The sequence below is a fragment of the Oncorhynchus mykiss genome, unplaced genomic scaffold (assembly GCF_013265735.2).
Source record: "Oncorhynchus mykiss isolate Arlee unplaced genomic scaffold, USDA_OmykA_1.1 un_scaffold_173, whole genome shotgun sequence".
Taxonomy (NCBI): domain Eukaryota; kingdom Metazoa; phylum Chordata; class Actinopteri; order Salmoniformes; family Salmonidae; genus Oncorhynchus; species Oncorhynchus mykiss.
In genome coordinates, this window is record NW_023493670.1 from 241588 (window position 1) to 264988 (window position 23401).

The following is a 23401-nucleotide window of genomic DNA, read 5'->3' on the forward strand; positions in this document are numbered from 1 at the left end:
GGAATTGTGTACAGATCTTTGCGGCATGGGGCTGTGCATTATCTTGTTGAAACATGAGGTGGTGACTGAAACATGAGGTGGCGGCTGAAACATGAGGTGGTGACTTGACGTGGCGGCTGAAACATGAGGTGACGGCTGAAACAAGAGGTGGCGGCTGAAACATGAGGTGGCGGCTGAAACATGAGGTGGCGGCTGAAACATGAGGTGGCGGCTGAAACATGAGGTGACGGCTGAAACATGAGGTGACAGCTGAAACATGAGGTGGTTACTGAAACACGAGCCTCTTGCCCACACAATTAGCTTAATATAAGGAATTTGAAATTATTTATACTTTTACTTTTGATTATTTAAGTATATTTTAGCAATTACATTGACTTCTGATACTTAAGCATATTTAAAACCAAATACTTTTAAACTTTTACTCAAGTTGTAATTTACTGGGTGACTTTCACTTTTACTTGAGTCATTTTCTATTAAGGTGTCTTTACCTTTAAGTCTGACAATTGAGTACTTTTCCCACCACTGGTTTCTACCATGGGGCGGCAGGGCAGCCTAGTGGTTATAGCATTGGGCTAGTAACCGGAAGGTTGCAAGTTCAAATCCCCGAGCTAACAAGGTACAAATCTGTCGTTCTGCCTCTGAACAGGCAGTTAACCCACTGTTCCTAGGCCGTCATTGTAAATAAGAATTTGTTCTTAAAACCTGTTACTTTGTGCAATTTCCGCCTGAAGACATACCCAATTCTAACAGCTCAGGCCCAGAAGCAAGGATATGCATATTCTTGTTACCATTTCATAGAAAACACTCTGAAGTTTGTGTAAATGTGAATTGAATGTAGAAGAAAATACAAGGAAATAAACATACATTTTTCTGTTCTTTTATTGTTGTTGCATCTTTAAAATAAACAAAAACATTCAGTTATGATACTGGGGATAATTTCAAATAAGAGCATAAGTAGGCTACAGTATTTGACCAAAGTTTCAGACAGATACCTTCAGGAATGAGTGAGGTACATGCCATTGGGCATGAAGTCACCCAGGTGTCCCTCACAAGTTTCCCAAGTGGCCGAATTGGAACATCGAAACATTGATGCAAATAACTATATACAAAACACAAAAAAAATATTCAAACATACCCAGGAAAATAACATGGGTAACTATTTACACTCAATGTTCAATAATGTGAAGACCCTCTACACAATATTGTGCTGCTGATGCCATAGCCCATAGCAGTCTCTTTCTGCTGTGAAGCAGAGGGTCACTGAACAGGTGGTGCAGCCGACAGAGGATTTCTTGTGGCAAAGAGCACAACGAAGCCTCCTTACTGAGCCCCTTTTGCACTCATTCCTGCCTGCAATAAGGAATTTAAGCATGTGCACACCACTGGTTGAAGGAGCAGAAGGGACAGAGGTAGAGGGGAATGAAGGTGCTACAGTGGTCTTGCTGTAGCTAGCAAGCTCCTGGATGAGCAGCTCTCTGAAGGCTAGCTGTGAGATGGGGGGCTGTCCACAGCTCTTGGCCATTTCCTTTTGGAGGATGAAGGAATTCACCACAGCAATGTCAATGAAATGGTAAAACAATGTCTTGTACCATTTCATGGTTTTGTGGAGAACATTATAGTATCCTATCAGCGCATCCGACAGGTCGACTCCTCCCATGTTCTTATTGTAGTCCTTTACTGCAGTTGGAATGGGGACATTTTTTGTGGTCCATGCCCCAGTAGCGTCCTTCACACGCCTGACGACGTGATCACCACTGAAGGACTTGTGGATAGTGGAGCACATCGCCACCTCTCTGGTGTCCATCCACTTCACAAACAGCAGGCCATCTTCACGGATCCATCTCATGGTACCCCGCTCAGCCTGCTTAGGCATGTCGTTCACCCTGGTTTTCGGAAAGCCCACTCTGTTGGACCGAATGGTGCCACAGGCCCACATCTCCAGCTTTCTCAGGTCTGCAAACAGGGTAGGGCTTGTGTAAAAGTTATCCACAAACAGTTTGTAGCCCTTCCCTAGCAGCTGAAAATCTAATAACTGCATAACGGAGTCATAGCTAAGTCCCTTCCCGGTCGCACAACTGTTCTTCCCTTCATAGACAAAAAAATTGCACGTGTATACACACGCAGAATCGGCCAAAACAAACAGTTTGTAACCCCATTTAGTCGGTTTGTTACGCATGTAGTGTTTTAGGCCATTTCTGGCCTTTGAGGCTACCATCCTCTCATCTATGGAAAGGTTCTGGGCAGGCTGAAAATAAGTATTGCAGGCCTCAATGATGTCGAGGTAGAGAGGTTTAATTTTGCAGAGCTTATCAAACCTCGCCGTGCCTCGTTTCATCTCATTGTCCTTATCAACTTCTGGGTCACTGATATGAAGTGCCCGTGAAATTGTCAGAAACCTTTTGCACGACATGACCGTGGTGGGGAAAGGCAGTTGATAGAGGGGTGCAGATTTCCAGTAGTCCTTCAGGGTTTTTAGCTTCACAACACCCATGTAAATGACCATAGAAAAGTAACAAAAAAGATCTGACATGGAAATGGGCTTCCATGCCTCTTTCTTGCCTTCCTGCTTCTTAGCTCCGTTCCTATTAGTGTTCAACACCAGGGAATCAACAACTCGTGGGGTGAAAAACAACTGAAAAAGTTGTATGGGGCTGTACTTTGAGTTCATGTCTAGCTGAGGACCTGGTGGCCTCTTTGGTCTGAAAATTGGAGGTGGTGGGGCCACATCCTCCTCCAGCACAGAGTGCCAACGACCCTCCTCCGCACTGCCAGCAGGTTCCACACTTCCCTTCCTCCGCTTCTTTGTCACCGACTTCACACCTCTTGATGGCCGGGCGGGGGTAGGTGTGGTGCCGGAGACAGCAGGGGTCCGGCTGGATGGACCAGCTTCAGTGGGGGATTTGCACCTTGGCAGTATGGGCTCCCAATCAGAATCACTGGGACTGTGAAATAAAGACACAGATTATATACAGAGTAAGTGAGGTGTTGTTCATTCCATGTTTAGATAAAAAACATGTAATATATACAGGCCCACAGACATACACCCACAATGTAGAGCAATGTTTACTTTATACATTTCATTATACTTATATGTACTTTATATTTCATGTCATATTTTTATATATGGCAAATAAAATATAAATATCTCAAACAACTCAAATGAATATTTAATATTATTATTTAATATTATTAATTTCAAACAACGTTACTCACCAATCCAACACAGAATCTTCTCCATATAAGAACATAACCTCAGAAACCGAGTCAAAAGAATTGTCACTGTCTGACTCATCTTGTAGTAATTCACTGTCACTATCTCTATCAATCTCATCAATTATATCGTGTAGATCTGTATGCTTTGTCTTGGTCTTCGATTTTAAAGATTTACTTGCCATATTTATTCTTTGAAAATGCTCTCCGAAAGAAATGCTGCGTGTAACCACAGTCGGTGCGTCTGGAAGAATTTTCAATGGAGAATGGTTGTCGACACGCATGGCTTTCCCACAAAAGATAGGCTTCCTGGATAGAACCATCACATGTTGTCGTTTACCTGAGCTCATTGGCTATCTAACCAGGTAGATTTCAAGAGGATCAGTGGTCATTGGTCCGAAATCCAGTCAATCAACGAAGAACCGATCCAATCGTTGGTGCGCAATTAGGTCATTGTTTGCTGGGTTCAAATCACTTCCTTTCGGTCAATATGTCCCGGAAAAGAACCATGCTGTTTGTTCTACTAACAAACAGAGGACTGCAATGAGACCAAACATGACTCGATAAACGTCATTTTAGATTGAGTAATTACATCGAACGTTACATCCAAAGTTGGAGGACACGGAATTGACTACACAAGCCATTTACAAAATGTTTCAGTTAGGCTATAGAAATGGATTATATGAACAAAACAACACTTTATTGTTTCGTCGTGACCTTTAGTGTTGCCAAAAGAAGAAGATATTCAAAGGTAAGTGATGAATTTTATTGCTATTTTTGACAAATCTACTTTGCTGTAACTGTACCCAATGTGTTGTCTACTGATCGATAAGCGGTTTTGCTGGAAAGGTTTTTGAAATCTTACATGGTGGCTAGATTAGCAAGAGGTTTAGCTTTCATTTGATGTGCTGCACTTCTGATTTAATTGAAGTTAAATATTTATAATAATGACATATCAGGCAATTTCTGGTCAAACGTTCCACTAGGGGAATGGATGTCCTAGACACATGAGGTGACGGCTGAAACATGAGGTGACGACTGAAACATGAGGTGGTTACTGAAACATAAGGTGGCAGCTGAAACATGAGGTGGCGGCTGAAACATGAGGTGGCGGCTGAAACATGAGGTGGCGGCTGAAACATGAGGTGGCGGCTGAAACATGAGGTGACGGCTGAAACATGAGGTGGCGGCTGAAACATGAGGTGACGGCTGAAACATGAGGTGACGGCTGAAACATGAGGTGGTTACTGAAACATGAGGTGGCGGCTGAAACATGAGGTGACGGCTGAAACATGAGGTGACGGCTGAAACGAGCCTCTTGCCCACACAATTTCCTTAATATAAGGAATTTGAAATTATTTATACTTTTACTTTTGATACTTAAGCATATTTAAAACCAAATACTTTTAGACTTTTACTCAAGTAGTAATTTACTGGGTGACTTTCACTTTTACTTGAGTCATTTTCTATTAAGGTGTCTTTACCTTTAAGTCTGACAATTGAGTACTTTTCCCACCACTGGTTTCTACCATGGGGCGGCAGGGTAGCCTAGTGGTTAGAGCATTGGGATGGTAACCGGAAGGTTGCAAGTTCAAATCCCCGAGATGTCGTTGAAAGCTGTCGTTGAAAATAAGAATTTGTTCTTAACTGACTTGCCGAGTTAAATAAAGGTAAAATAAAACATTGAGTCAGGATGGGGAATTACTTATCGGGAATTACTTATCAAGGTACATTTTTTAATAAAAAATTAAAACATTTTCCACTGAGCATTTTATGTAGATAGTTGACAAAAAAATGACAATTCAGTCCATTTTAATCCCACTTTGTAACACAATAATATGTGAAGAAATACAAGGGAGGTGTAGACATTCTATAGGCAGTGTTTTAAATACTCCAACCAATCAAAACACACAGACTGTTCTCTCTGCTTCTGCACAGCAAGCCGTACAGGAGCGTCAAGTCTAAATACTCCAACCAATCAAAAGACAGACTGTTCTCTCTGCTTCTGCACAGCAAGCGGTACAGGGGCATCAAGTCTGACACCTGAATAAAGGCTCCTGAATAAAGACTGTCTCACACTCAATTCCTGCAAATATGTACAAAAAAAGTATTTTTAGTTTTGTCCGTTTTTGTAGGTTTTGTTTCGTTTTTGTGTGGCTTAATTAGTGTGAAAATACACATTTTTGTGCAACTCAATTCGTAGGAAAATACAGGTTTTTGTGAGACTTCATTTTTCGGAAAATACATTGGGGGGGACAAACATTTGAAAGTAATTGGAGCAGTGCATTTTGGGTAATGGGGTTCTACACTGGCTTTTTTTGTGTCCCACATTTATTTATATTAAAAAAACAAACGTGTTAACAATCCAATATTGTTATTAATCAACCAGGTTGTCACCGAAATACTTATAATAGTAGTCTTCCGTTGTTTTTTAAAATTAAAGCCAAAACTGTTCTCTATGCTTGTTTTCGCTTAATACTTTGGGACTCTGGTGCTGTCTGATTTCATGAGGGTTACTTTACCACGTATGATTCCTGGTTAAGAGTCCTCTCTCTACCGGTTCACTGGGATCACGTCCAGCTCACGTCTCGTCATGTGATCTAGTGGCGGGAAGCATTCTGATTTTTCAACATTGTGTTGGGTGTAATTACGTTGATGTATCTAGTAAACAATGGATACGTAACAATGGGGTTGTGACGGATAGAAGGAGTCACTACAGGTGTGAACAAGCCTTTACATCCAGGTTGCCTGAAGCTGAATGGAAAGTGCAAGTGACCTGACCAGTGTGTGATTTTAAGGAAATATATGTTCACATTTTACAGAGTGTGGCTTTAAAGGGGAAATCTGGGATTGCTACATCTAATTTCAAACTTTTAAAATAATGATATACACTCATGGATTATTGGAGAATATAACTTATACATACATGCCTCATGGGCTTAGTTCAACTGTTGTACCCTATCAGAACCCAAATATAACTTATACATGCCTCATGGGCTTAGTTCAACTGTTGTACCCTATCAGAACCCAAATATAACTTATACATGCCTCATGGGCTTAGTTCAACTGCCGTACCCTATCAGAACCCAAATATAACTTATACATGCCTCATGGGCTTAGTTCAACTGTTGTACCCTATCAGAACCCAAATATAACTTATACATACATGCCTCATGGGCTTAGTTCAACTGCCGTACCCCATCAGAACCCAAATATAACTTATACATGCCTCATGGGCTTAGTTCAACTGCCGTACCCCATCAGAACATAAAAGCCTGTTTTTACCTCGTTGTTTGTAAAACAATGTAATTCTAAACAAACGCTGTATATTCTCACAGTTTGGTTAAAACTATAATCCTTTTTTTTTTTTTTACCAAAACAGTGGCGGGGTAGCGACTTGTTATTGGTTGAACTGCAGATTTCCCCTGTAAAGTAATAAAATGCTCTCATCGAGATAAAAACTCTGGAGGTGAAAACATAACAAACAACAACAACAACAGATAATTGTTTCTAACACATTATCTTTTCAAAACAGGATTTATTAATTATGTACATATTCATATTCAGCTTCTACATCTGTGTAAAGGTACTTAGAAGTAAGAGAAAACATATCTGGTTATTTGCCAACATTTTTTATTTAATTGAACAGCGTTACCCACTCCAGTCAGCAGATGGCGACGTGTCTTTCAGGTGATGCTTCTTGGTGACGTGTATTCTAGTGGACGGCGCGTGATGCTTCTTCAACAACAACACGGCTACTGATTCAACCACTTCGCTAGCTTGCAAGCAAACACAAAACCTGAACATTGAAGCTCTTTCGACCATTTCTGTTAATATGAATCCCAGTGTTTTAAACACAATTCTGTTTACATATACACTCCTTAACTTACATGCAATTTGCTTGTTTACTTAAATAAGCATATTTGTTAAATTCGTACTGAGTTTAGCACTAGGCTAGTTGCTAATGCTAACTAGCTAGCTAGCTAATATGAGTTCACTAAGCCACTGCCCCCCTGCTAAAGAAGAGGATGTCTACTGGACGGAGAAAGAAGCTCTGGGGCTGAACATTATTGTAAAACAAGAAGAGGAGTATATTACAGTGAAAGGAGAGGAAGAAGCTTTCAGAATAAAACAGGAGGAAGAAGGGGCTGTTATAGGGAAAGAAGATAAGGAACCTTTTGGAGTGAAAGAGGAAGAGGGGATAGAGGCTGTCACAGAGGAAGAGGAGGATGTAGAAGCTTTCAGAATGAAAAAGGAGGAAGAGGCCATAACATTGAAAGAAGAGAAGGAACCTTTTGGAGTAAAAGAGGAAGAGGAGGCTATCTCAATAAAAGAGGAAGAGGAGGCTATCTCAATAAAAGAGGAGGGGGAAGATGTTTTGGGAGTGACAGAGGAGGATGAAAATGGAGAGGAGGAAGAGACTGAAGATCCTGTTAACACCAGTGAGTATTGTCTTAAAAACAGGGGACACAAGCTCTGCAGTTGTTGAACTAGGCTGTGTGTTTTTAAAGGAACTTTTAAAGGAGCATTCTACTGAAGTTCTACTCTTGAATATGTTGTTCAGTACTGTATGAGTTGTTAAAGGAGAAGATGGCCAATGGTACATGCGTGTTTTGTTTAACTCAATTCTGTGGTCAACAGCCCTAGCCATTGATTCTAGGATAATTATAAAAGCCCAATGAGCTTAGTTCAACTGTCGTACCCCAGGGGTAGGCCTATTTACTTTTGAGTCATTTAGCAGACACTCTTATCCAGAGAGACTTGCAGTACTGAGTCATTTAGAAGACAATCATCTCCAGAGAGACTTACAGAAATAGCCAAATTCACTAATTTGAAGTGGTGTCCACATACTTTTGTATAAACAGTATATCTTAGATTAATTCTGACCATTTTGAAGAAATGTATACTGCCTCCGGCATCTCAAGATGGACAAACAGTACTATTGCAGTTTTAGGCTACTCTCCTTAATAGTACTTATGTGAGCACACTCGTTAGGTTCGCCAGCCGAACCGAATCATGTGGAAGGTTGTCGGGGTGGTCAGGCAGCCTAGCGGTTAGAGTGTTAGGCCAGTAACCGTAAAGGTTGCTAGATCGAATCCCCGAACTGACATGGTAAAAAAAATCTGCCGTTCTGCCCCTGAAACAAGGCAGTTAACCCACTGTTCCCCTGGTAGGCCATCATTGTAAATAATAATTTGTTATTGATTGACTTACCTAGTTAAATAAAGGTAAAATAATGTAGACATTTTTTTTAAATAGCGATATTAACGCTTTGTCCGCTTGCACAAATTAAAAAAATAATAGTCAGACAACAGAGGAACTAGATAGGCAATTCAAATCATCTAGTTAACTATTGAGCTAGTAGCGTCAAACCAAATGTTATTGGTCACACGCACCAAATACAACAGGTGTGTCGACCTTAGTGAAATGCTTACTGACAGTACATTGACATGTATTAATGTAAATGTCTTGTCCCCACTGTCCTAAAATAATTTACCACCTGCACTCGTGTTTAACCGCAAATTGGCCCGACACGCAGCAGTCAATACAGGTTCACAGTTGTTGAAATGAAACACTGCCTACTCCGGTTGGAAAACCGTCTCTCAAGAACTCAACGTTGGCTTTTCCTCTATTCAATAATTCTGACAAAGTTACCAAAATATTCCTGGATTAATTGACAAGTAGGGGTGGGGGGAAAAAGTAGCTAATTGTCATACCTGAGTAAAAGATACCTTAATGAAAATGACTCAAATGGAAAAATACTAGAGAAATAAGCCAAGAAAGTATTTGGTTTTAAAGATACTTAAGCTTTGGGAGAGGCGAAGGTAGAGTCATGTGTCCTCCGAAACATGACCCGCCAAACCGCGCTCCTTAACACCCGCCCGCTTAACTCTGCACCAATGTGTCAGAGGAAACACAGTTCAACTGACGACCGAAGTCAGCCTGCAGGCGTCTGACCCACCACAAGGAGTCACTAAAGAGCACGATGAGCCAAGTAGCGCCCCAGCGGATCAACAACATTGTAGTTACTCCACAACACTAACCTAATTGACAAGTAAAAGTAGGAAGCCTGTACAGAATACAAATATTCCAAAACATGCATCCTGTTTGCATTAAGGAACTAAAGCAAAACTGCAAAGAATGTGGCAAAGAAATTAACCTTAATGTAACTAGGCAAGTCAGTTAAGAACAAATTCTTATTGACAATGACGGCCTACCAAAAGACAAAATGCCTCCTGTGGGGACGGGGGCCTGGGATTAAAATAAATAAATAAATGCAATATAAATAGGACAAAACACACATCACAACAAGATAGACAACACTACATAAAGAGAGACCTAAGACAACAACATAGCAAGGCAGCAACACATGACAACACAACATGGTAGCAACACAACATGGTAGCAGCACAAAACATGGTACAAACATTATTGGGCACAGTCAACAGCACAAAGGTCAAGGAGGTAGAGACAACAATACATCACACAAAGCAGCCACAACTGTCAGTAAGAGTGTCCATGATTGAGTCTTTTAATGAAGAGATTGAGATAAAACTGTCCAGTTTGAGTGTTTGTTGCAGCTCGTTCCAGTCGCTAGCTGCAGCGAACTTACCTGCTGACCTATAAATTATGTTTCCGTAATCTAGCATGGGTAGGTTGGTCATCTAAATTAGGGTTAGTTTGGCAGCTAGGGTGAAAGAGGAGCGATTACGATAGAGGAAACCAAGTCTAGATTTATCTTTAGCCTGCAGCTTTGATGTGTGCTGAGAGAAGGACAGTGCGCCATCCAGCCATACTCCCAAGTACTTGTATGAGGTGACTACCTCAAGCTCTAAACCCTCAGAGGTAGCAATAACACCTGTGGGAAGAGGGGCATTCTTCTTACCAAACCACATTACCTTTGTTTTGGAGGTGTTCAGAACAAGGTTATGGGTAGAGAAAGCTTGTTGAACACTAAGAAAGCTTTGTTGTAGAGCGTTTAACACAAAATCCGGGAGGGGCCAGCTGAGTATAAGACTGTATCATCTGCATATAAATGGATGAGAGAGCTTCCTCTGTCTGAGCTATGCTGTTGATGTAAATTGAGAAGAGTGTGGGGCCTAGGATTGAGCCTTGGTGTACTCCCTTGGTGACAGGCAGTGGCTGAGACAGCAGATTTTCTGACTTTATACACTGCACTCTTTGAGAAGGGTAGTTAGCAAACCAGACCAAAGACCCTTCAGAGACACCAATACTCCTTAGCCGGCCCACAAGAAGGGAATGGTCTACCGTATCAAAAGCTTTGGCCAAGTCAATAAAAATAGCAGCACAACATTGCTTAGTGTCAAGGGCAATGGTTACATCATTGAGGACCTTTAAGGTTGCGGTGACACATCCATAACCGGAGCGGAAACCAGATTGCACACACCAGAGAGAATACTATAGACATCAAGAAACCAGTCAGGTGATTATTGACAAGTTTTTCCAACACTTTTGATAAACAGGGCAAAATAGAAATAGGCCTATAACAGTTAGGATGAGCTTGATCTCCCCCTTTAAATAAAGGACGAACTGTAGCTGCCTTCCAAGCAATGGGAACCTCCCCAGAGAGGAGAGTCAGGTTAAAAAGGTTGAAGATGATAGGGGCAGCAACCTTAAAGAAGAAAGGGTCCTGAATAAGATGTGTTATGTTTGGGGCAAATCCAATACAAAGCTCTTAGAGACGTACCCAGAAAGACTCACAGCTGTAATCACTGTCAAATGTGATTCCAACATGTATTGACTCTGGGGTGTGAACAGAACACGTAAGTAAATGAGATATTTCATTTGTAATACATTTGCTAAAAATGTCAACAACAAAAAAAATAACTTTGTCGTTATGGAGTATTATGTGTAGATAGATGGGTGAGAGAAAAATAATATTGAATCCATTTTGAATAAAGGCTGTAACACCACAACATGTGGAATAAGAATCCATTTTGAATAAAGGCTGTAACACCACAACATGTGGAATAAGAATCCATTTTGAATAAAGGCTGTAACACCACAACATGTGGAATAAGAATCCATTTTGAATAAAGGCTGTAACACCACAACATGTGGAATAAGAATCCATTTTGAATAAAGGCTGTAACACCACAACATGTGGAATAAGAATCCATTTTGAATAAAGGCTGTAACACCACAACATGTGGAATAAGAATCCATTTTGAATAAAGGCTGTAACACCACAACATGTGGAATAAGAATCCATTTTGAATAAAGGCTGTAACACCACAACATGTGGAATAAGAATCCATTTTGAATAAAGGCTGTAACACCACAACATGTGGAATAAGAATCCATTTTGAATAAAGGCTGTAACACCACAACATGTGGAATAAGAATCCATTTTGAATAAAGGCTGTAACACCACAACATGTGGAATAAGAATCCATTTTGAATAAAGGCTGTAACACCACAACATGTGGAATAAGAATCCATTTTGAATAAAGGCTGTAACACCACAACATGTGGAATAAGAATCCATTTTGAATAAAGGCTGTAACACCACAACATGTGGAATAAGAATCCATTTTGAATAAAGGCTGTAACACCACAACATGTGGAATAAGAATCCATTTTGAATAAAGGCTGTAACACCACAACATGTGGAATAAGAATCCATTTTGAATAAAGGCTGTAACACCACAACATGTGGAATAAGAATCCATTTTGAATAAAGGCTGTAACACCACAACATGTGGAATAAGAATCCATTTTGAATAAAGGCTGTAACACCACAACATGTGGAATAAGAATCCATTTTGAATAAAGGCTGTAACACCACAACATGTGGAATAAGAATCCATTTTGAATAAAGGCTGTAACACCACAACATGTGGAATAAGTCAAGGGGTGTGAATACTTTCTGAAGGCACTGAACACAGTCCATGTTTCAATCGAAGCTTAAAAATCCTTCTCCCCCCCCCCTAGCTTTAGCCTGTCTTCCCCCCCCCCCCCCCCCCCTTCATCTACACTGATTGAAGTGGGTTTAACTAGTGACTTCAATAAGGGGATCATAGCTTTAACCTGTCTCCCCCCCCTCCCTTTATCTACACTGATTGAAGTGGGTTTAACTAGTGACATCAATAAGGGGATCATAGCTTTAAACTGTGAGGCAGTCTTTATAAATGCTGGTTTGACTGACATGAGGCCGTCTTTATGAATGCTGGTTTCACTGACATATGAGGCAGTCTTTATGAATGCTGGTTTCACTGACATATGAGGCCGTCTTTATGAATGCTGGTTTCACTGACATGAGGCAGTCTTTATGAATGCTGGTTTCACTGACATGAGGCAGTCTTTATGAATGCTGGTTTCACTGACATGAGGCAGTCTTTATGAATGCTGGTTTCACTGACATATGAGGCAGTCTTTATGAATGCTGGTTTCACTGACATATGAGGCCGTCTTTATGAATGCTGGTTTCACTGACATGAGGCAGTCTTTATGAATGCTGGTTTCACTGACATATGAGGCCGTCTTTATGAATGCTGGTTTCACTGACATATGAGGCAGTCTTTCTAAATGCTGGTTTCATATGAGGCAGTCTTTATAAATGCTGGTTTCACTGACATGAGGCAGACTTTATAAATGCTGGTTTCACTGACATATGAGACAGTCCTTATAAATGCTGGTTTCACTGACATATGAGACAGTCTTTATAAATGCTGGTTTCACAGACATATGAGGCAGTCTTTATAAATGCTGGTTTCACTGACATGAGGCAGTCTTTATAAATGCTGGTTTCACTGACATGAGGCAGTCTTTATAAATGCTGGTTTCACTGACATATGAGGCAGTCTTTATAAATGCTGGTTTCACTGACATGAGGCAGTCTTTATGAATGCTGGTTTCACAGACATATGAGGCAGTCTTTATAAATGCTGGTTTCACTGACGTATGAGGCAGTCTTTATAAATGCTGGTTTCACTGACATGAGGCAGTCTTTATAAATGCTGGTTTCACTGACATATGAGGCAGTCTTTATAAATGCTGGTTTCACTGACATGAGGCAGACTTTATAAATGCTGGTTTCACTGACATGAGGCAGTCTTTATAAATGCTGGTTTCACTGACACGAGGCAGACTTTATAAATGCTGGTTTCACTGACATGAGGCAGACTTTATAAATGCTGGTTTCACTGACATGAGGCAGACTTTATAAATGCTGGTTTCACTGACATGAGGCAGACTTTATAAATGCTGGTTTCACTGACATGAGGCAGTCTTTATAAATGCTGGTTTCACTGACACGAGGCAGACTTTATAAATGCTGGTTTCACTGACATGAGGCAGACTTTATAAATGCTGGTTTCACTGACATGAGGCAGACTTTATAAATGCTGGTTTCACTGACATGAGGCAGACTTTATAAATGCTGGTTTCACTGACATGAGGCAGTCTTTATAAATGCTGGTTTCACTGACACGAGGCAGACTTTATAAATGCTGGTTTCACTGACATGAGGCAGACTTTATAAATGCTGGTTTCACTGACATGAGGCAGACTTTATAAATGCTGGTTTCACTGACATGAGGCAGACTTTATAAATGCTGGTTTCACTGACATGAGGCAGTCTTTATAAATGCTGGTTTCACTGACATGAGGCAGTCTTTATAAATAATAGCCTCCATGTTTCTATGGTTATATTTTGCCTCGGCTACTTTGAAGCAAGGTAAGACATGCCCCATAATGTGAAGTAAAACTGGGTGGTGTTCTGGGTGAGTCTGCAGGCCATGGAAGAACTGGGACATTTTCAGCTTCCAGGAATTGTGTACAGACCCTTGCGACATTGAGCCGTGCATTTTCATGCATTCAAATTGGCATCGATAAAATTCAGTTTTTGTTCGTTGTCCGTAGCTTATGCCTGCCCATACCATAACCCCTCCGATACCATGGGGCACTCTGTTCACAACCCGCTCGCCCAAACGACGTCATACACGTGGTCTGTAGTTGTGAGGCCTGTTGCCAAGTTCCCTACAACTATGTTGGAGGTGGCTTTTATGGTAGAGAAATGAATATTCCGTTCTCTGGCAACAGCTCTGGTGGATATTCCTGCAGTAAGCATGCCAATTCCACTCCCCCTCAAAATGTCAGACATTTGTGGTATTGTGTTGTGACAAAACTGCACATTTTAGAGTGGCTTTTTATTGGCCCCAGCACAAGGTGCACCTGTGTAATAATCAAGCTGTTCAATCAGCTTCTTGATTTGCCACACCTGTCAGGTGGATGGATTATCTTGGCAAAGTAGAAATGCTCACTAACAGGGGTGTAAACAAATGTGTGCACGACATTTGAGAGAAATAAGCTTTTTTGTGCGCAGAAATTGAACATTTCTGGGATCTTTTATTTTTAGCTCATGAAACATGGGACCAACACTTTACATGTAGCGTTCATATTTTTGTTGAGTTGCATGTGTGTTGTTAGTCTGAGTAAATAGGGGTGCTATTTTTTTCCCAGAATGTTAAATACAATTCTATGGCAAAGCAGTCTGGTGCTTTTCTCCACGTGAATGTTTTGAAAGTGTCTAGTATTTTTTTTTTGGGGGGGGGGGGGTCGATCATTTTTTGTCTGCTGATAGTTGTTCAGGGGTATTGAGTCTAATAATGCCGTAGGATCAGTCCAACAGTTGTTTAATTCAGATTTATATAGATTTTCATAGACGCTTTTAAAATTGTCATTAATACCATCACTAGTCTATTTATCCATTAGGTCTAATACATGTATCCTATACTGACTAGTCTATTTATCCATTAGGTATATTACATGTATCCTATACTGACTAGTCTATTACATGTATCCTATACTGACTAGTCTAATACATGTATCCTATACTGACTAGTCTATTACATGTATCCTATACTGACTAGTCTATTTATCCATTAGGTATATTACATGTATCCTATACTGACTAGTCTATTACATGTATCCTATACTGACTAGTCTAATACATGTATCCTATACTGACTAGTCTATTACATGTATCCTATACTGACTGTCTATTTACCCATTAGGTCTAATAAATGCACAACACCACTAAGTTTAATAGTGTTTTTATTAGCTTACAAAGCACTACAGCCACTCTGTGATGACAAGCTCTAGTCTAGATTAAACCTCATAGGAAGACTGTTATTATGTGGAGGTTTCATTGAGGTCTCTCTGTTTAACTAAACTCTCTGTTTGTCTTCAGCAGGGGAGAGACCAGACACAGACTCTCACTGTGACAGCTTGAAGAGTGCTTCAGGGGAACCAGACCCAGAGACGTCCAAACCAGAAAGACGACGACACTGCTCTCAGTGTGGAAAGAGTTTTAGCTGGTTTGGGAACCTGAAACGACATGAGAGGACACACACAAAGGAGAGACCCTACCAATGCATTCAGTGTGGAAAGAATTTTAATTCATCAGAATATATGAAAAAACATGAAAAAATACACTCTAAGCCTTACCACTGCTCCCAGTGTGAAAGAAGTTTTACCCAACGGGGGGACCTGAAATCACATGAGAGGACACACACAGGAGAGAAGCCTTACCACTGCTCACAGTGTGAAAGGAATTTTTTCTCATCGGGGTCCTTGAAAAGACATGAGGGGACACACTCTGTGGAAAAACCTTTCCACTGTTCTCATTGTGAAAAGAGTTTTAGGAATTTATGGAACCTGAAAGAACATGAGCAAAGACACACAATGGAGAAGCCTTTCCAATGCTCCCACTGTGGAATTAAATTTACATGGTTTCAACAACTTAAAGAGCATGAAAGAATCCACATTGTAGAGAAAAGTTATCAGTGCCTCCGGTGTGGAAAGATATTTATGCAGTTAGGGCACCTGAAAGTCCATGAGGTAACACACACAGGGGAGAAGCCATACCAATGCTCCGAGTGTGGAAAGAGATATAGCACCTCACATGGACTTAAAATTCATCAGAAAACACACATTGTGCTCCCACAATTGTCTCATATTTTTGACTGAGAATGTGTTTTTGTTTATGCTATACATGAAATCTAATTATAGAAAGTGGACTCAAAAATACATTTCTATGATTTATTTATTTTATTTTAAAATATAAATTAAATATGGAGTGAGTAAGTGCATGGCTTTCCCAGATTTCTATGACGTATAATTAATTACAATATGAGTGAAATCATTTTCCCAAAAAATGGTAATTAAGTACATTAAAAAAGGTAGCTTTTCTGTGTTGGAACAGTGTGCATATCCAGACTACAGAATGTTGTGGGCGTATACAAGTCATTAAAGGGATACTTTGTGATTTTGGCAACGAGGCCCTTTATCTACCTCACCAGAGTCCGATGAACTCGTGGATATTATTTTTTTAGGTGTCCGTGTCCAGTATGGGGGAAGTTTGAGGTAGGTTTGTGAGTCAGTGCTAACTAGATGGAATAGATGAATCCACTCATTTTGAAGGGGTAATCTTACATACACTATATATACAACATGATGTTGCATGTCTTAACCCATATTCCCACTATTGATGAATAATATAATGATGTAGGTACTTCAACAGTTGTTCCCTCCCCGAGCCCAACGTGCCCAGTTCAATAAATAAATAAAGGAGAAGACTTCATGTGTTTTTTTTGTTATTTAACCTTTTATTTAACTAGTCGGTTAAGAACAATGACGACCTACACCGGCCAAACCCGGACGACGCTGGGCCGATTGTGCGCCGCCCAATGGGACTCCCAATCACGGCCGGTTGTGATACAGCCTGGAATCGAACCAGGGTGTCTGTAGAGATGCAGTGTCTCAGACCACTGTGATACAGCCTGGACTAGAACCAGGTACTGTAGAGATGCAGTGTCTCAGACCACTGTGATACAGCCTGGACTAGAACCAGGTACTGTAGAGATGCAGTGTCTCAGACCACTGTGATACAGCCTGGACTAGAACCAGGTACTGTAGAGATGCAGTGTCTCAGACCACTGTGATACAGCCTGGACTAGAACCAGGTACTGTAGAGATGCAGTGTCTCAGACCACTGTGATACAGCCTGGACTAGAACCAGGTACTGTAGAGATGCAGTGTCTCAGACCACTGTGATACAGCCTGGAATCGAACCAGGGTGTCTGTAGAGATGCAGTGTCTCAGACCACTGTGGTACAGCCTGGACTAGAACCAGGGTGTCTCTAGTGACGCCTCTCGCTGCCGCCACTTGGGAGCCACTCGATGACAGAAGTGAGTAGTACGGGGGAGTGACAGTCATTTTTAGTTCTGTTACCTTTGCTTGCTTGCGTACAGGAACAATGGTGTCCATACAAACACCTTTATAGCGTCCTCAGAGCATGTGCAGACCAGCTGGCTGGGGAGGTGAGGCATCGGTGTGGTTTTCCCTTTGTAATCTCTTCCACATACATCCCATGTCTGAGCCGTTTGGTCCCTATACTGTCTGTTTTGCCTCTTTGATTGTCTTATGGAGCTCATAGCTGTTTCATACTCGTCCATGTTTGCAGTCATTTTTACCGTAGTTAAATGGGGTGTTTCGTCCTTTCAGTTAACAGGATAAGTCCTGACTTGACTTTTACCGTGGCTAAATGGGGTGCTTCGTCCTTTCAGTTAACAGGATAAGTCCTGACTTGACTTTTACCGTGGCTAAATGGGGTGCTTCGTCCTTTCAGTAGGATCATTATGGAAAGGGGGATACCTAGTCAGGTGTACAACTAAATGCCTTCAACTGAAATGTGTCTTCCGCATTTAACCCAATTATTATGTGGATTATAATTAATGAATAAATTTGTAGCGGTTGAAACGATGTTTGTAAGGGAAAATCAAGTCTGAAATGTAAAAGTGGAAACTACAAACTCAAGAAGTCTTTATAAACTTCAAAATAAAAAAAAAAGGTTTTAAAATTCCTGCAGATCCTACATCTGTACTGGGACTTTAGCCTACTGCACAAACCTCATTGCTACAGAAGTGTTGTTTGATAGGTTAATGTTGCATAGCATTACATTATTTTTCATGTTAAAAGCTTGATGTTTGACTGAGAAATGTGTCTTAACTCAGAAAAGGTTGGTGACCAATGTCTTGGATATTACTCACGCTACGGGTTGGTGTAAGTATGAAGACAATGCTAGATTTGGCTTGGTTTTCAGCTGTTGCTAGGTTGTATTAATTAGTGCACACCGTAGCAAAAGTTCTGCAACAGAAAACAAAAAACAAGCGTTTCTTAAATGTACAAGTTCCACTAGTCATCCCTTGCCATTTCGGTCTGTTTTCTTCCATTTAGTTTCAAGTGAAAAGGACCCTGATCTCTCTGTTAAACTAAATACTCTGTATTTGGCAGGAGAGAGACCAGACTCAGAGGAACCAGAGCCAGAGATGTCCAAATCAGCAAGACCACACCCCTGCTCCCACCGTGGAAAGAGTTTTACTAAGTTAGGGAACCTTAAAGACCACGAGAGAATGCACACTGGAGAGAAGCCTTACCAATGCTCCCAGTGTGGAAAGAGCTTTACCAAGTTATGCAGCCTGAAAATATATGAGAGATTACACACAGGAGAGAAGCCTTACCAATGCTTCCAGTCGGGGAAAGAGTTTTACCTGGTTAGGGAATCTGAAAAGGCATGAAAGGGGACATAAGGGTGAGAAGCCTCATCATTGCTTCTAGTGTGGAAAAAGTTTTACCCAGTTAAGGAGCATGACAATACATAAGAGAACACACACAGGAGAAAAGCCTCATCCCTGCTCCTACCGTGGATAGAGTTTTAACCAGCTAACAAACCTGAAATCACATAAGAGAACACACACAGAGCTGAGAAATCGCCTTTCCACTGCTCCCACTGTGCATTGAAGTTTACCTGGTTACGGAAACAGATAGAGCATGAAGGAATCCACACCTGGGAAAAGTGTTGTCAATGCTCCCTGTGTGGAAAATATATTTCCTCAGTTAGGAGACCTAAATGAACACAAGGAAACACAGGGGAGTTGCCTTCCCTCTGCTCCCAGTGTGTAAAATATATTTACCATCACATAAACTTACAATTCATGAGAGAAGACATTGCTCCCATTGTCTCATATTTTTTACTGAAATGTTGTGCTTTTGTTTGTGCCATATGAAATCAAATTTCTACAAAAAAATACATTTATGTTTTTTAAAATCTCAACATTTAATTGAATATATTTTTTAAATCTCAACATTTAATTGAATATATTTTTTAAATCTCAACATTTAATTGAATATATTTTTTAAATCTCAACATTTAATTGAATATATTTTTTTATCTCAACATTTAATTGAATATATTTTTTTATCTCAACATTTAATTGAATATATTTTTTTATCTCAACATTTAATTGAATATATTTTTTTATCTCATTGGACTGTGATTAAATGGTCCTTTTCTTCAACTCTGGCAAAGATTCTGTTTCCATGGTGCTGTTTCCATGGTGCTGTTTCCAAGTGCTGTTTCCATGGTGCTGTTTCCATGGTGCTGTTTCCATGGTGCTGTTTCCATGGTGCTGTTTCCATGCTGCTGTTTCCATGGTGCTGTTTCCAAGTGCTGTTTCCATGGTGCTGTTTCCAAGTGCTGTTTCCATGGTGCTGTTTCCATGGTGCTGTTTCCAAGTGCTGTTTCCATGGTGCTGTTTCCAAGTGCTGTTTCCATGGTGCTGTTTCCAGGTGCTGTTTCCATGGTGCTGTTTCCAAGTGCTGTTTCCATGGTGCTGTTTCCATGGTGCTGTTTCCATGGTGCTGTTTCCAAGTGCTGTTTCCATGGTGCTGTTTCCAAGTGCTGTTTCCATGGTGCTGTTTCCAAGTGCTGTTTCCATGGTGCTGTTTCCAAGTGCTGTTTCCATGGTGCTGTTTCCAAGTGCTGTTTCCATGGTGCTGTTTCCATGGTGCTGTTTCCAAGTGCTGTTTCCATGGTGCTGTTTCCAAGTGCTGTTTCCATGGTACTGTTTCCAAGTGCTGTTTCCATGGTGCTGTTTCCATGTGCTGTTTCCATGGTGCTGTTTCCAAGTGCTGTTTCCATGGTGCTGTTTCCAAGTGCTGTTTCCATGTTGCTGTTTCCATGGTGCTGTTTCCATGTTGCTGTTTCCATGGTGCTGTTTCCATGGTGCTGTTTCCAAGTGCTGTTTCCATGGTGCTGTTTCCAAGTGCTGTTTCCATGGTGCTGTTTCCAAGTGCTGTTTCCAAGTGCTGTTTCCATGTTGCTGTTTCCAAGTGCTGTTTCCAAGTGTTGTTTCCAATGTTTCCAAGTGCTGTTTCCAAGTGCTGTTTCCAAGTGCTGTTTCCAATGTTTCCAAGTGCTGTTTCCAAGTGTTGTTTCCAAGTGCTGTTTCCAATGTTTCCAAGTGCTGTTTCCAAGAGCTGTTTCCAAGTGCTGTTTCCAAGTGCTGTTTCCAATGTTTCCAAGTGCTGTTTCCAAGTGCTGTTTCCATGATGCTGTTTCCATGGTGCTATATTGTTTACAGTGGCTGGATCTGTATCTTACAGCTTTAAGGGAATGTGAAGGGAGGCCTTCACTTGTGCCCTGCTTTCTCTATCTAGAAGGGAGGCCTTCACTGGTGCCCTGCCTTCTCTATCTAGAAGGGAGGCCTTCACTGGTGCCCTGCCTTCTCTATCTAGAAGGGAGGCCTTCCCTGGTGCCCTGCCTTCTCTATCTAGAAGGGAGGCCTTCCCTGGTGCCCTGCCTTCTCTATCTAGAAGGGAGGCCTTCCCTGGTGCCCTGCCTTCTCTGTCTAGAAGGGAGGCCTTCACTGATTCCCTGCCTTCTCTATCTAGAACACCACTGGTGCCCTGCCTTCTCTATCTAGAAGGGAGGCCTTCACTCATGACCTGCCTTCTCTATCTAGAAGGGAGGCCTTCACTTGTGCCCTGCCTTCTCTATCTAGAAGGGAGGCCTTCACTGGTGCCCTGCCTTCTCTATCTAGAAGGGAGGCCTTCCCTGGTGCCCTGCCTTCTCTATCTAGAAGGGAGGCCTTCCCTGGTGCCCTGCCTTCTCTGTCTAGAAGGGAGGCCTTCACTGATTCCCTGCCTTCTCTATCTAGAACACCACTGGTGCCCTGCCTTCTCTATCTAGAAGGGAGGCCTTCACTCATGACCTGCCTTCTCTATCTAGAAGGGAGGCCTTCACTTGTGCCCTGCCTTCTCTATCTAGAAGGGAGGCCTTCACTTGTGCCCTGCCTTCTCTATCTAGAAGGGAGGCCTTCCCTGGTGCCCTGCCTTCTCTGTCTAGAAGGGAGGCCTTCACTGATTCCCTGACTTCTCTATCTAGAAGGGAGGCCTTCACTCATGACCTGCCTTCTCTATCTAGAAGGGAGGCCTTCACTCACGACCTGCCTTCTCTATCTAGAAGGGAGGCCTTCCCTGGTGCCCTGCCTTCTCTATCTAGAAGGGAGGCCTTCCCTGGTGCCCTGCCTTCTCTGTCTAGAAGGGAGGCCTTCACTGATTCCCTGCCTTCTCTATCTAGAACACCACTGGTGCCCTGCCTTCTCTATCTAGAAGGGAGGCCTTCACTCATGACCTGCCTTCTCTATCTAGAAGGGAGGCCTTCACTTGTGCCCTGCCTTCTCTATCTAGAAGGGAGGCCTTCACTTGTGCCCTGCCTTCTCTATCTAGAAGGGAGGCCTTCACTTGTGCCCTGCCTTCTCTATCTAGAAGGGAGGCCTTCACTTGTGCCCTGCCTTCTCTATCTAGAAGGGAGACCTTCACTGGTGCCCTGCCTTCTCTATCTAGAAGGGAGGCCTTCCCTGGTGCCCTGCCTTCTCTGTCTAGAAGGGAGGCCTTCACTGATTCCCTGCCTTCTCTATCTAGAACACCACTGGTGCCCTGCCTTCTCTATCTAGAAGGGAGGCCTTCACTTGTGCCCTGCCTTCTCTATCTAGAAGGGAGACCTTCACTGGTGCCCTGCCTTCTCTATCTAGAAGGGAGGGCTTCACTATCTGGAAGGGAGGGCTGAGTATGAGAGAGTGGCTGTATGAATGTTGATGAGAGGGCTGAGTATGAGAGAGTGGCTGTATGAATGTTGATGAGAGGGCTGAGTATGAGAGAGTGGCTGTATGAATGTTGATGAGAGGGCTGAGTATGAGAGAGTGGCTGTATGAATGTTGATGAGAGGGCGGCTGTATGAATGTTGATGAGAGGGCTGAGTATGAGTGGCTGTATGAATGTTGATGAGAAGGCTGAGTATGAGTGGCTGTATGAATGTTGATGAGAGGGCTGAGTATGAGAGAGTGGCTGTATGAATGTTGATGTGTTTATCCTTCTATCTGGTATATGACTGAGTTCTGTGATGTCATTATCTGGTGTATGACAGAGTTCTGTGATGTCATTATCGGGTGTATGACAGAGTTCTGTGATGTTAACTAAGGTGAGGAGGTTTAGAAAACGTTCTTACATGTGAAAACAGAAAGGTTCATTGTGTTAAGTTGACTGCAGTAAAGGTATGTGGTCAGTTGGTATATTGATAAGTGAAAGGTTCTATTATGTTCCATCAAGGTATCTTTATTCATGTAGTTTACAGCAGGTAGCCTAATGGTTAGAGCTTTGGGTCAGTAACCGAAAGGTTGCTGGATCGAATCCCCGAGCTGATAAGGTTAAAGTCTGCCCCTGAACAAGGCAGTTAACCCACTGTTCCTAGGCCGTCATTGTAAATAAGAATGTGTTCTTAACTGACTTGCCTAGTTAAATAACGGTTAAATAAAAATAAAAATAATCTCCATGTAGAATTAGTACCACCACCTGTACAGTAGATATCGAAGTGGAGGCCTGTTCAAAGTTCTGGAAAATATGGATTCTGTGATCTTGATATTGTGGTATCAGATCGTGTCAGTTTATTTTCTGAAAAATCAATGTTACAAAATACAGAATCTGGTTCATTCTGATTCAGATTAAACGCTTCAAAAATGTCTGGCCCCTCCCAGGACCTGGGAGACCATGAGGGAAGACGTCACCAGGAGGCCTTCTCATTGCCACCGCTACCGTACCATGTTTGTTATAAATATCCATTATACAACGTGGTCCAGCGATTCCTTTCATTGATACGGTCCAGGCAACAGCCTGCCTGTGACAGGAATATGGTCACATCTAGATGTTAAAAATAACTTTTTTTTAAACAATGAGTATTTATTAATAATGGAGGGAATTCAGACCTGAGAAACACACACGAAAATGAAACGTCATTCCCTTTTCACGCAGTTTCCTCACACATTCTGA

At 41.7% G+C, this 23401-nt stretch overlaps 2 protein-coding genes across 5 annotated transcripts; one reads left to right on the forward strand and one right to left on the reverse strand.

The window, feature by feature from the left end:
* Positions 1-876: 876 nt before the first annotated feature.
* On the reverse strand, positions 877-3462 carry LOC118947618 (piggyBac transposable element-derived protein 4-like). Its single transcript, XM_036972554.1, has 2 exons — positions 3214-3462; positions 877-2942 (listed from the first exon to the last, which is right to left on the reverse strand). The coding sequence occupies exons 1-2, from the start codon at positions 3393-3395 to the stop codon at positions 1193-1195; spliced, it is 1932 nt and encodes a 643-aa protein (XP_036828449.1). The 5' UTR covers positions 3396-3462; the 3' UTR covers positions 877-1192.
* A 155-nt stretch (positions 3463-3617) lies between these two features.
* LOC118947627 (zinc finger protein 664-like) lies at positions 3618-16811 on the forward strand. 4 transcript variants are annotated; one of them, XR_005041830.1, is made up of 2 exons: positions 3618-3961; positions 15425-16811. XR_005041830.1 is itself a non-coding variant. In XM_036972572.1 (2 exons), exons 1-2 carry the CDS (start codon positions 7199-7201, stop codon positions 16201-16203), a joined length of 1233 nt encoding a protein of 410 aa, XP_036828467.1. In that variant the 5' UTR covers positions 6953-7198; the 3' UTR covers positions 16204-16811. The 4 variants fall into 4 exon arrangements, 2 of the variants coding, with proteins under 2 accessions (XP_036828467.1, XP_036828468.1); XR_005041831.1 differs by having other exon boundaries at positions 3619-3961; positions 15428-16811; XM_036972572.1 differs by lacking the exon at positions 3618-3961 and adding an exon at positions 6953-7652.
* The last annotated feature ends 6590 nt before the right edge of the window (positions 16812-23401 follow it).